Here is a 13,135-nt window from a genome sequence, read left to right as displayed (position 1 = left end):
TATTTTTTGTCCTGGTTTATTAAATGGTCCTACGAACAATAAGTGTAACAAAATCACTGAATGAACCTCAGAAAAACAAAATAATGGTCAATTTAAGTCGTGTAATGTTGTCTTGTTTTATATCATTAATAACTAATTCACCAATTAAAACAGTCGTTAATAAAATATTTATAAAACTACAGAACAATGAATGTCTGCAGATCGCTGTTATTTTGACCTGGGTAAAATCGACTTTGAGAAGTCAGATTTTTCTGCCCGTATGTACAAAGCAGGAGATTGAGGTGGAACATGGTTGGCTTTCATTTTTTTGCTTTTTTTGGCCAATTTCGTGTTGCTACAAAAAATGTTGACAACAAAAACAAGATTTGACTCAATTTCTTTTTATTTGCTAGTGTGTGGATCAATTCTGTGGCATGTAAGGACTGAGCATGTATTACATGTGCACTAGTGGCAGTTAATGTCAAACTCCAGAAATATAAATGGATTATTCTGCTGTTTTAATATTGGGAGGCTCTGCAGACAGGGCTTACTACTTCAGAACAGTGGACTGAGAACCAATCGGATTACTCTAAGTTATGGGATTCATTAGCAGTCTGTACAGCTTGGACAAAAAAAATAAGTTTAGAAAGTGTAATATTATGATGAGGTTAAACTCATAAGGAATTACTTCATTTTTGTTTTTACAGTTTGACAAAACTAATCAGTTTTAAAACAATGTTTGGTTATTTCACGCAGGTCTTGATTTTATTTGTTGAAAGTCGTGTTTACTACCTGAAACCTGAGGGATTCCTGGCTCAGACACACACACAGCAATGTTTGCCTCTAAAGAATACCAAGCTGGCAACCAGCCAAGAATATTTAGCAGTTACAATTCATTTGGGTGGTCACCGACAGAAATCTACTCAATCAAACTCGTCTCAACCTTTAAGCAGGGGTATTGTGTCTATATGATACCAATAGCATCAGTGACTTAGAATTGCAACCCGACTTCACACTGTGAGGATATAAAGTGCAGGCAATGTTCAACATTTTGGGGCATTCAGTTTGTAGGAGGGAAAGTTATTCTGAAAAGAGTAGAGGGTTTATTATGTGTATTTTCTGTCAATGAAGACGTTTTCATTTTAAGAAAAAACAGACCACAAAAAAATTCTAACAATCATCTGAATTGGGGCAAAAACTTGAATAACTATACACAAAATGGCACAGAAACATGTTCCAAACATGGCTCCAAGTGGGCCGGTGTACTCAACACCACAATTACAACAAAATGATGCAATGTCTTCAGGGCACACAACAGGGTCTTGTTTAGAGGCAGCCCGGACCACGTCTGAGACAGGAATAATAGCTGAGGCTATTCAATGTAGTGTGCCAACGGCAAAATCCAAGCAGTACCCACTAGACGGCTGATTGGGACAAGGCCTTGTTCTACATCACACGCCGTAATCATCCTGCAGTTGGCTCTAGTTATTTCCCTTAATTTTCTTCTTCACTATACACTACACACACTATCACACTAACACAACTAAAAGCTTCTGGACAGGGGGGTAATCCCAACGATCTTCCACCCCTTCCAAAAAAGTCTGTACATGATGTCAAATGTAAAAAGATCTGAACAAGTTTATTTTTGCTTGCTTAAGAAGAGAACAGAAAATCAAGGGTAGGTCAGAGTTTACAAAAGACACAACAAGACTGGTAAACTGCCCCCCGTGCAGTACAATAATCAACTTGTACAGTTATTTGAGATGCTGCTTCAAAAGGAAATTTGTCACACTTTAAGTCTATCAGAATCACAAATACAAAATTCTACTCAGGAGAAAAATTCCAAAATGGTCAACAGGATTGAATGGGTTGTGAGTCCCGGACAGTTTACCAGTCCTTACTTTTGACCATTAATTACCGGAATATTCACATCCTTTTTTTTTTTGTCAAACTGTCGAGAGAGAAGACAGCTCACGCCGACACTCGATTGGTCTGGACCTCGCTGCATATGCACATCGGTTTCTGAAAATACTCACTGTGCTTTCTGCAAAAGATGGGGATTGGGGAAAGTCATCAAGTCAAATTAAATCAAGAGAGCTAAGCTTATGTCTCCAGATATTTAATATGACTCAAATAGCAATAGGTTTTCACAATCTGAAAGAAAAATGGCAGTTTTCATGTCAGCTAAGGAGGCTCTTTAAGTCTTTTTGCGGTGTCTAACTCCTACTGCAACAACCCAGTAACACCAAAAGGAAAGCTTTCTTTGTAAATTAACCCTAACCACCTAGGCCCTTTTGGCTAGGATACACCTTCAATCCTTCAAAATCCTTCAACTGCCCCCATGAAAAAAATTGGATGTACAGCCTCAGTCCTCCTCTAATATTTCTTGCATGTATTCTGTAGAGGGGTGCTTAATGCCTCAATCCTCCAAAATCCTCCAGCAATTTCTCTCACTACGTTGAGGCAGTGTAATTGATGTCCTAAAGCTGTATAGAGGATTTCTGTGGCCCCATGCATGAATCTGATATGCCACAGACATGAAACTGAGAAAAATCTAGTTAAAGTTTTTGCTTCTTGGAATTTTCCATTCAGAATAATACTGCCCTCTATATTTTAAAAAATAGGCCACCCTATCTGTTGAGATTTTTAGCAAATAAAGATATGATATTACTCTACACATTCACGCATCTAACTGTAAAAGTTTGAAAATGTGGCATATCAGATTCATGCACGGGGCCACAGATTTCACATACAATGTGGGCACGAATCTATGCATGGCGGAACAAACAACACAAGGTCTAACCCAAGACCTTGAGACAATAAATCCTTCGCTATCAGCAATGCAATTTTGCCATGCAGCCTCATTCCTTCAAAGTCCTCCAAAAACGCCTGCAGCATTTTGAAAGATTTAGGAGGATTAAGGTTAATGGTATCACAGAGATCACCACAGCCCCAATGACCACAGGTCCACCAAATAATACTGTTCCAAGTTAACTGGCCCAAGGAGTCAAGGGATAAATTGAAAAAACGGCACTTGTTCATGCTTGTTTTGAACGGTGGGGGGGGGGCAATTATTTACTGACAAAGTGCATGTATGAACTAGCCTGATGTATCCTTGAAGAGCCACTGATGAAAGTTGTACTCAAATGGAAAAGAATGCAATGTATACATACATCACTGGCCGAGTCCAAGATCAATTATCTTAAAGCTCAAAAACCAGTCAGAAATCTTAATTTGAAAGGCCAAGACGGTTTTATTCACTGATCCCTCTCACAAACTGTGCACATTTCCAGACAGTTTTAAACTTGGCCCCCTTCATGAAGGCTCACTTGACCTCTCACCTTTGACATGAGGTTTGATGCTGGCATCGTGACCTAGTAGGGCCTGTAGCGACCTCCCCGTCCTCCTCTCCCCCTGCTTTGGCCACCGTAATAGTCTTGGTATTAAAGGGGAAAAAAGTTTGTTGGTTTTTAGCCGAGTAAACGGGTTTTGTCCAAACTGAAACACAACGTCAGGCCCAGCATAAAACTGAGCATGTTACAGATACCACACAAGCTCCATTCTGATACCACACTTTTTATGCAAACACACACGATAATATCTGTTTGCGTCACAAATCAGTAGCAAAGACATGGAAGCCATCTTGAATGGACGGGAAAATGACAAGGTAAGAGAAAACAGATTTCCTTGTCATTACATATAAAGACCAGTGGACTGAACATTCTTTCAAGGCAATCAAAGAAGCGTTTCAGAAAATCCAAAAGGCTATCCCTACTCTCGTATCTGGCCTCTTTTTCGTAATTAAAAAACAAAATAACTGGTGTCCGAGTAAGAATATATTTTGAAAGTTGCTTACCTCTCTGAGGGCCATAGCTAGAGTAATTATCATATCCACCTAGAAGAGAAAGGTTGGTCTTATTTTTAGCATTTTAGCACATCAGGATTGACAAAAATCTTTTTGGATTGCACAGCGCTGGAATCCGTAATTCTGTCAGCATTTCAAATTTCAGCGTAAGAATTTGCCTCATTTTGAAAAGTGGGGTGCCCGATTTAGTTTCAAGGGTTCACGAAAAACATATCCACTATGGCAGACAGGGTGTCTAATAAGGCCTAGTGGGCATCAAATGTGGCCTATTGGGTGTCTAATGTGGCCTGTCAAATAGATGCCCGGATACTTCATTGGCTAAAACCTGTGGCCTACTGGTGCAGGATTCTGCAGGGTGTCCAAAAAAACCCAACCACAGAAGTTGAAACTTTTTCCCCCACTAAATATTTTTTTCACACCAAGTGTTCCACATCAAATCACAACGTCACTCAATCAAATCAGGTGTCAAGGGCAGAGCCATCAATCTAGAGACGCTCTTACCTCCATAGCCATCATAGTCATTGTAGCCGTTTCCCCAGTCTCGGCCGCCACCGTAACCCCACCCACTGTAGCCGCCACCTCCGTAGCCACTGCCGCCACCGCCATAGCCGCCACCCCTGCCACGCCCGTAACCACCTTCAAAAAGGGAAGAATCATGGGTTAGTTTTATTTGTCAACTGCAGTTTCGGCCTCAGTCCCGTATGGCAATAAAGGAACTTCTCCACTTTGTTCCACTGAGTGGAAGGGGTCCAACCTGTGAGTAAGCCAGAGCGTACTCTCAATCAGGCTGGGGGTATATTCTTGCATCAGGCGGCTATTTCAAGATGGGAAAAAGGTAAACGTTTCCTATTTCCATGATGTGATCGAAGAGTAATATTTTCCTGCACACTGACAATCGCGAGTAACACATGCAGGAACACAGCCCAAGAAAAGCTTTTTTCAACAGTGAAATTACAAGTTTCACCGATCCCAAACCCTTTTTATTTCCAAATAACATTAATAACCCTAACCCCAGGCCCTTTTTCCTAGAGACCTTCCTCAATCCTCCAGAATCCTCCAATTTGGGGGTGAAAAAAATTGGATTCTTCCTCAATCCCCCTAAATCCTCCAAAAGTTCTTGAAAATGTTACTTGGAGGTGTGCCTCCTCCCTCAATCCTTCAAAATCCTCCGGCAGTTCCTGTCATTATGTTGAGGCAGTGCGAACGGCATTCTTGAGCAGTGGGGTTGATTCAAAAGAAGATCAGGCTGAATTTACGCACGACTGCAAGACCACCGCAAGGTCTAACCCACGACCTTCACTCATGGCATCCTTCATAATCAGCCATGCACTTTTGCCACTCACCCTCAATCCTCCAAAATCCTCTGAAACTGCCCGAAGGATTTTGGAGGATTGAGGAGGGTTAGGGCGACTGGTGTATTCTGATTAAGCGGCATCTACTTTTTGGTGCACTCCGATCTTGTGGCATGATTCATAATCCTGCACACCGCCTTATCAAACGAAACATGCAGTGGACATTCAGCTCAACTTGTTTTCACACTCATCGCTATGTGTTACAACAGTACAAACAAGATCTGAAAACTTCTTTTCATTAAAAGTGACAAGGTGTTACAGTTATTTCATTCTCATAAACAGTTTCATAATGATCAGCCACTGCTGTTCTGCTTTGGCCTGCATGGTAATTTAGTTCATGAACAAAAATTTTCACTAACATAAAGACCAAACACTTTGAAGTTTTTACCTTTTATTGCCACGAAGGCGATGTAAAGTTAGAACTAATTTGCAACAAAGCTTTCCTCAACACATTCGAGTCACAAAAATCCTCTTTCATGTCTCCTCCACAGTGTGGTGAATAACAAGAGAATGCTATGAACCATTTTCCGTACATAAATTCACCTTCTGCCCCCCCATATGAAGAGGTCATTAAAACACAAGCATAACGTGCCACAAGACGTAGCAACGAGCCAACAGTTTGAGGCTGCAAACGCACGGTATTTCCCTGAGGAACCGAAGGACAATTTGACATGCAGGGCCTGAATTTAAGTGAATTTTGTTTGCCCAGCTGACAGGAACTTGCATGCGCCTAGCCTAAATCCTCACCTCCTCCACCGCCTCGCCCGCCCCCATAGCCGCCACGCCCACCACGGTTCTTATCGGCGTGGGCTTTGTTCACATCTATCTTGGTGTTGTTGATTACGTGGTTCGTCATTACTGCACGGGGCAAGACAAGGGAAGAAAAGAGACAACATTAATGGCATTTTTTTTTTTACACAAGGAATACTCACAGTGCCGGGAAGGCTTCATGATATGGCGAAATGCTGAGTGTCTACCTAAAAGGGACGACTTTTCAACTTTACAGTCGAATCTTACGTTATGTTAATCAAATGTTAAGCATATTTGTTCCTATTCCCTTTACTATTGACCACGTTGTTGACAGTTGGCCGCTGACGCCAGCCAGGGGGCACTGCTGCCAGTGTCAGGCATTACGTGAGTGACACTGGCATAAGTAGCAGTAGGTATAGGCCCATTGCCAGTGGGCATAACATTAAAAGCAAAATAACTGATTCAAACACAATCTTAGCACATCCTTGGTTAAGGTTAATATATTATAAGTCCATTGCAAACAAAAATCCATCACTATTCAGAAAACTTCAACTCTGCCTAGTCTCAGTGGGTACATACCCACGAAAGTGGATTTTGATGCAAAATGAGAAAGTATTTGTTGTTTGAACAATCAGACAAAACTGATCTCTGGTTGTAAATGTACAACACATGACAGGTTATGAAGACATTACACAGATCCTTCAGTTTTTGCACTTCCACATACTTTTTGCATCGGTTTTAAGCCAACATTTTAATATGTGGCTGTCCAAATTTGTCTTTAACTTGAAAAAAGACAGCAAACTCAGTTTTTAAACTTTTGACATGAAATTACGTATTGAAGGACAATATCCAAAAGAGCTTGTATGCTTTAGTTTTCACAGCCAAGGACCCAAGTTTGAATCCAGCATATTATTCGTAAGAGAAAAAAACTAGGAAGGTTTCTCTTACACGCTGCTTTGTCGACCATGTAGTAGTACTCCAACTCGACAAAAGCGTAACCCCTGGACTGGTTGGTGTTCTTGTCCTTAACGATGGACACACTTTTGACCTTGGCGATGGTGTTGAAGTAGTCCTTGAGGTCGTCTTCGGAGATGTCGCCCTTGTTCAGGCCGGCGACGAATACTTTCTTGACCAAGTCATTGGAAACGTTGCTCTGTGTGAGGTGCAACAGCAAACAGAAAAAAGTATGAACGCAGGTCAAGGTACGATTCCAATTGGTTTAAAGCTCATTATGTAGTTTTTACCGACTGGTAAAACACTGACATGTTTTGTACAATTTCACACACGACACAAACCTCACATGTTGCATCTCCCCCTGGGATGTCAGTCACTATGCTAATCCCAACACAATATTATTCCCTTATTAATATATTATCCTTCATTCCTACTCCAAAGGGATGTGGAGCCCAGCCGCTTTTCACGTAACATGAGCCTCAATGGCCCCCCTTTAATATTGTAAGATAAAGACTGAGCCACTGAGCTGCTTAAAGACTGGCTGATGCGGAACGATTCTGGCAGATTCGCTGTAAATACAGCGAGGGAGCAGGAGGCCCAGGCGGGGAACGGCAAAAGGAATTGACGAGTCCCACAACAGCAGACTAGGGGCTCAGTGTGCAAGAAATGGAGATCATGCTGTACTTTTCACCTTGTCCAATGCAATTAAACTGACTCAGCAGGGGCAGAATGCACAGCCGCAAAATTCTGTATTTGACTCCAGGGGGCTGTTTAGAATTAGGGTTAAACACAACACCATCATAAACCAGATACAAATACTTTTTTCCATTCGCAATATGCCTTGCACCAACTTTTAAAACAAAGGGGTACGTCGACACTCACATTTTTTGGAATGGCGCGCCTGACTTCTATCTTCCTGCCCTTGAAGTGTGTGGGATTGTCTTCGTGGTCATGCAGCACTTTGTCTGTCTCGGCTACTGTCCTCATGGTGACGAAGCCGAAGCCCTTGGACTTGTTGTTGTTGTCGGTAGCCACCGAGACGTCCACCGAGTGGCCCAGTGAGCGGAAGTGCTCCTCCACGTCGTCCTTGGTCGAGGAGCGGTCCAGGCCGCCCAGGAACAGCTTCCTCAGGTTCTCATCTTCCGGCTCCTCCTCCTGCTCGAGATGGAAATGAACAAACAAAAAACGATCAGTACTGAAATAATTCCTCAGAGGGGAGATATGGCACATGCGTCTGCCAAGTTCCACACATGTGGTTTACTCTGCCACTGGTGTTCACTGCTACATTCAACACGTGTTACTTTTTCACCACTCATGGAATCTGTCGCATTCGAGCTAGGATGGGGTTAAAGGTACATGTAATTTGTCATGACAAGTGACGGAGTCATCATGTTGTCACTGTTTTGGAGACTCATACTCGTCTAGCCCTAATCCCTCAAGTGTGTGCAGAAACATACAGCTTGAGGGTTATTTATATTTATTTATACCATATAATTTGTGCATGAAAATCTGTACATTTTGTCCCAGTTTTTTTTTCTTCCGTGTTTTACCCCTCGGGTTGTTCTCATTGGAAGTTGAATCATGAACAGAAATTCACCTCCAGTAATCATAATGCTAAAACTGCATGTGACATGCAATGCTTTAACACTGGTTCCTGCTACTAAATTGGAAAGAACTATGACGGATGGGAGACATGCACTATGTGCAACAGGTTGAAAAATAAACTTAGAGTGTTGTGTTCCAAAATTAGTGGCTTCTAATGTCATCAGATGAATCTATATGTTTGTAAAAATGATGCTGTTGTCAAAAAAACTAGCAAAGCTCAGTGATGTGTGTAAATGTGTACAAAAGACTGTTTTACAAGTTATGCCGATGCTACTATGTTTTATGCATGTCGTAAAGCTCGCACAACATTAAACCAGAACTTGATGATTACGGCAATCCCCTTGAGTAAGGGTAGGGTGATTCCAAATATAGTGCTGAATACTAAGGGTCAATAGTGGCCATGGGTAGTCTGTAGAGTTCCATAACAGTCTGTAGTCTGTAGCGTTCCATGCATGGACATCACCTCACACCCTATGCACAAATCCTATGAGACTGGTCTGAACAATTCTACACTCTAAGTGTTTTCTAAGTAAATGCTTCGATATTTTCCCTACTTAAATTTGACTCCTTAGGACACGTCATTGCTTTCTGAGTGATAGTTGATATACCATGTACAGTTAACTCTCGTTATTATGAAATCCGTTATTATGAAATTTTGTTGTAACAGATTTTCTTCCCATACCAATGTGCAGATTTTCACCGGGACCACAGATGTGTGTTTGTTGTAACCAGAATTTCGTTTCAGCCAATTTCGTAATGACAAGTCGACTGTATATAGTTGCCTGTAGGAAAAGATTAGCTAGTGATGTCTGTACATAAAACTTTCCAACTGTAGTTTGTTCTGAATCCCCTCGACCTACATGCATGTTCAAGCCTGGCAAAACTCAAGTCCTCGTTCACATCAAGGCCTAAAATGTTTGGCTCGTGCTCGACCTCCTCAAAATATTCCCACCCCCCCAAAAAAGTAGCAATCTTGCAAAAAAAAACAAAGCACAAGCACGATTTATTAGTTGCTTTGCCGTAGAATTTTTACAACGCATTGTGCCAGCTCAAGAGAGGTTTGCATAAATAACACATGCAGCACGATTCGCCCAGCAAGACTGACTTACATGCCATGTAACCTACAACCACAACATTCGCCCAGAATTTACAACCTGGATTTGAATGCAGCCCCACTTCAAAGGACTGGCTTGTCATCTGTTGTACATGTACATGTATACATTTATGTAACACATGTACATGTCTCGGCCGCAATATTCCTGCGGGCCATAAACTGAGTAACAGCTGGAAAAGTATTGTAAGCATGCTTGTGCTTTCAGTTTGTAGGGAAGCAGTGCACCACAGGAGTGCCACGAAGTGAATCGCAACTCCTCTTCAATGGAATCTACAAAAGCTGGAAAGTTTCATACTCTTTCCCAAATTCAACCTGGTGTACATGTATGCAAAGGTGGCAACTTCAGCCGTATTTGCACTGGACTTTTTCGCCATTGGTTTTATCGAGCCGATGGTCAAATAAAAAATGGTCAAATGTGACCACTGTCTGCACTTGGACTTTCAACACAGGAAAATTTTACCGAGACCGTAGGAAAGTAACCAATGCAATGACTTATGAGGGCGCTTTGCATGACCTTTCTGCATGTATATTCATCCTTAGACATTTTACTGTCCCCATTATCATCAGGAAATGGTACATTCCCAACTTAATCTTCCAACAGTGTCAACAACTATTTCTACCATGATTGCGCCAAAAAGAGGAAAACATGTACGGGAAATATACGCCACATACATGTACCATACTGCGACGATACGTAGGCCTTACTGGTTCTTCACTTTTAATGGTTTGTTATGCTTTGGCATTTTTAATACTGCCCAGAAATAACCCTCCGTTGCTTGTTGAAACTGCACTCTCTCTGTCAAATCTTCCCCTAAAAAGCCGTAAAAAAGTTGATTATATATATCAAAATTGCATGCCCCATGGGTTTGAAATGTGTAACCCACTTTCTTTGCAAAAATTCAGAGCTTTTTCTTACCATCTTGCCTCTCTTCACAAGAAGATCTGCACAATCTCCATAATCCTGCCATTTACACAACGCATCACACATTGCACATGTGCAGTGTCACAAACGTCTGGTATCAGCTTGACCATTTACTAGTGTGTAAAAGCTTCACAGCGCAGTGTGAATAAGCTGTAAGTCATGACTTTGATTGGACAATACTATGGCATTAATATTCACAATCTTAGGGATTCCCTGGATTTTTCCGTTCTGCCATGTTTGTATCTTCATTCCAAAACTATAATGCAACACTCTGTGAGAAGAGGTGGCTTGAATTGGAATATGTAATAAAAAGGAAGCAGACTAACATTTTGCGGGTTCACTTCTCCGATTGGGTTGTGCATAAATGGATTGCCATCCAAACCCATAATGCATTGTGAACGTCGAAATGGTCTATTTCTGGGCTGCATTCAAAATGCCAAAGTGTAACAAACCATTAAAAGTGAGGAACCAGAGAGGCCTACGGAGTAAGTGTCTTACTGTTCGGTAAGTAATGACAATGAGGTCAGTAATGATGTGACCAAATTTCCACTTCTGCATGGAATTGCTCAATTTCTAACAAAAGTAGATAGGCCTAGGCCTATACAGTTGAACCTTGTTGACTCGTTCTGCTTACAACAAATTCTGCTTATAAAATTTTGGGGTCCCCAATCCTTTGTTTTCATTCCTGATAATACAAGGTTCCTGTTACAACAAAGTAATTGGCCACGTCCGAAGGACCTCTTATTAACAACGTTCGACTGTATTTTGAGAATTTTTCATGTCTTACTTTCCCACCAAACATCGTCAATTAAGAATACCCCCCCTTCAACACATCTGCAACAGGCCTAGCCTAAATGATAATTATCTGATTACCGTGATTATTAAGACGATAATGACTAGAAATCTGGAGTGCTTGGGGCATGGGGTGCTGAAATCATGACATAGATTGGCCCCATGGCAGCCTCAAAATTGTCGAACAATAAAAATGCGGAACCACCCATGCCACCAGCAAACAGGAGCACTTTTTTCGCGATTTTTTCTACTCCTTTTCAAATCTGGTGGTATTTTTACTTACAAATGTACCTACAGGTGTGACAGGGATTACTTGACCCAAGTAAAGGCCTTCCAGAGCTATTTTTCGACCCCGTTTTTTCCAATGAATATCCCGCCATTTTTGAAGCAACGCGCGCCGGCTTTGCTCGCTTGGCACGCGCATGCCATGCCTTGCTAGCTTGCACGCCAGGGAACCGCCAAAAACTGTCGCAATTTGTTCCACAAATTTCTATCCTATCTGTCCAGAATAGGGAGCTCTGTCTCTATCAGAAGTTCCCATGTATATCATAGACCCCTTAAATGTAGTTCAAACGTCACAAAAGGGCGATTAAAACCATACCTGTCCACATTCAAATTGTGCTCCATCTTCGGCAGCAAATGTGGTCTGTTCTTCCGCCATCTTGGATTGATACGGGAATGAACAAAAAAAAAAGTACACGTGCGCTTTACATGCGTACATGCACAACTGCTATGTGCATTGGCGTGCGGTTTTCCAAATCTTGGCTTTGTCACTATGTGGCGCTTCTGATGTTCAAACTCCAATCGCTCAAAATTTCAGTTCAACAAAACACAGTTTTTGCTAGAGGTACGAATAAAAGTGAAAGTTACCGGCTCAAGGGTGGCTAGGTTTTCATTTAGTTTAAAATTTGGCCTACAAGTGGTTTCGGTGATGGGGGAGACAAAGTCCCAACGAAGTCGGAACCCAGACTTAACAAAAACCCTTTATTCTACAGTGCATTGACAATGCATGGTGGCGTGCTTCGGAGTGCCACGCGGGGTGCGCTCATGCGCTGTAGATAGACTGAGTCATCGCCACTGACGCTTTTCCATTCAAAGATCGTCTTTTTCTTTAAAGAACAATGCACTTGTTTTGCATTAAAGCCGGATTATCTTTCTAGATGTGAGAATGCCTGCACTGAAAGTGAAGTCTTGTGAGGAAAGTGTAACAATTCAAGGATAATGTAATTAATTCAACACTTACTGGGAACTCCAGTAACATTTTAACATGTATTTGAGTGTTTAGGAAATTAGGAAACCAGTCGAATACAAGCTTCCTCCATGATACAAGACACAAATTCGAAAACAGTTTAGCCAAGGGTAGATCCAGAGCCGTGTTTTCGGGAGGGGCGCCAAATAAATTTAGAAACCTTCCCATGTTCTATGTTTGGGCCTTTTTGGGTGATGGGGCGGGGGTCCGGGGCATTTACCACTTTTGGGAGGGATATGAAATAGACCCCCCAAATGGTCTTTCGTTATTTATCAAAATTGTTTAGCTCTTTTGGAGGGAGGAGCCATGGTCCCCATGCATCCTCCCCCACCTGGCCAAGCCCCTGGTTAAGCAACTTTGAAGGTGTGACTTGAGGGAGGCTTGGATAAAAATGGGCAATTTTTTCCAAAGCTATTGCACGTACACCACGGCACTGATCGGGGGGTCTATAAAACTGATGTAATTTTAAAAACGGGGAAAATAATAGAAAAAAGTACCACTGTAAACAGTGTGCGTCGATTTGTTTCATCACCGTTTCCGCTTGTCCGCAAAA

At 41.8% G+C, this 13,135-nt stretch overlaps 1 protein-coding gene across 1 annotated transcript; it reads right to left on the bottom strand.

Annotated features, from left to right (window-relative positions):
• On the bottom strand, window positions 1–12,299 carry LOC110975327 (heterogeneous nuclear ribonucleoprotein 87F-like). The gene is made up of 8 exons (XM_022227722.2): window positions 11,935–12,299; window positions 7,783–8,055; window positions 6,895–7,099; window positions 5,944–6,054; window positions 4,346–4,480; window positions 3,836–3,874; window positions 3,321–3,415; window positions 1–2,023 (listed from the first exon to the last, which is right to left on the bottom strand). The coding sequence occupies exons 1-7, from the start codon at window positions 12,052–12,054 to the stop codon at window positions 3,354–3,356; spliced, it is 945 nt and encodes a 314-aa protein (XP_022083414.1). The 5' UTR covers window positions 12,055–12,299; the 3' UTR covers window positions 1–2,023; window positions 3,321–3,353.
• Between the last annotated feature and the right edge of the window lie 836 nt (window positions 12,300–13,135).

Source organism: Acanthaster planci, linkage group LG02, assembly GCF_054643075.1.
Source record: "Acanthaster planci isolate LZ-2023a linkage group LG02, COTS_SCS, whole genome shotgun sequence".
NCBI classification, from domain to species: Eukaryota; Metazoa; Echinodermata; class Asteroidea; order Valvatida; family Acanthasteridae; genus Acanthaster; species Acanthaster planci.
This window is presented reverse-complemented; position numbering and strand designations above follow the sequence as displayed.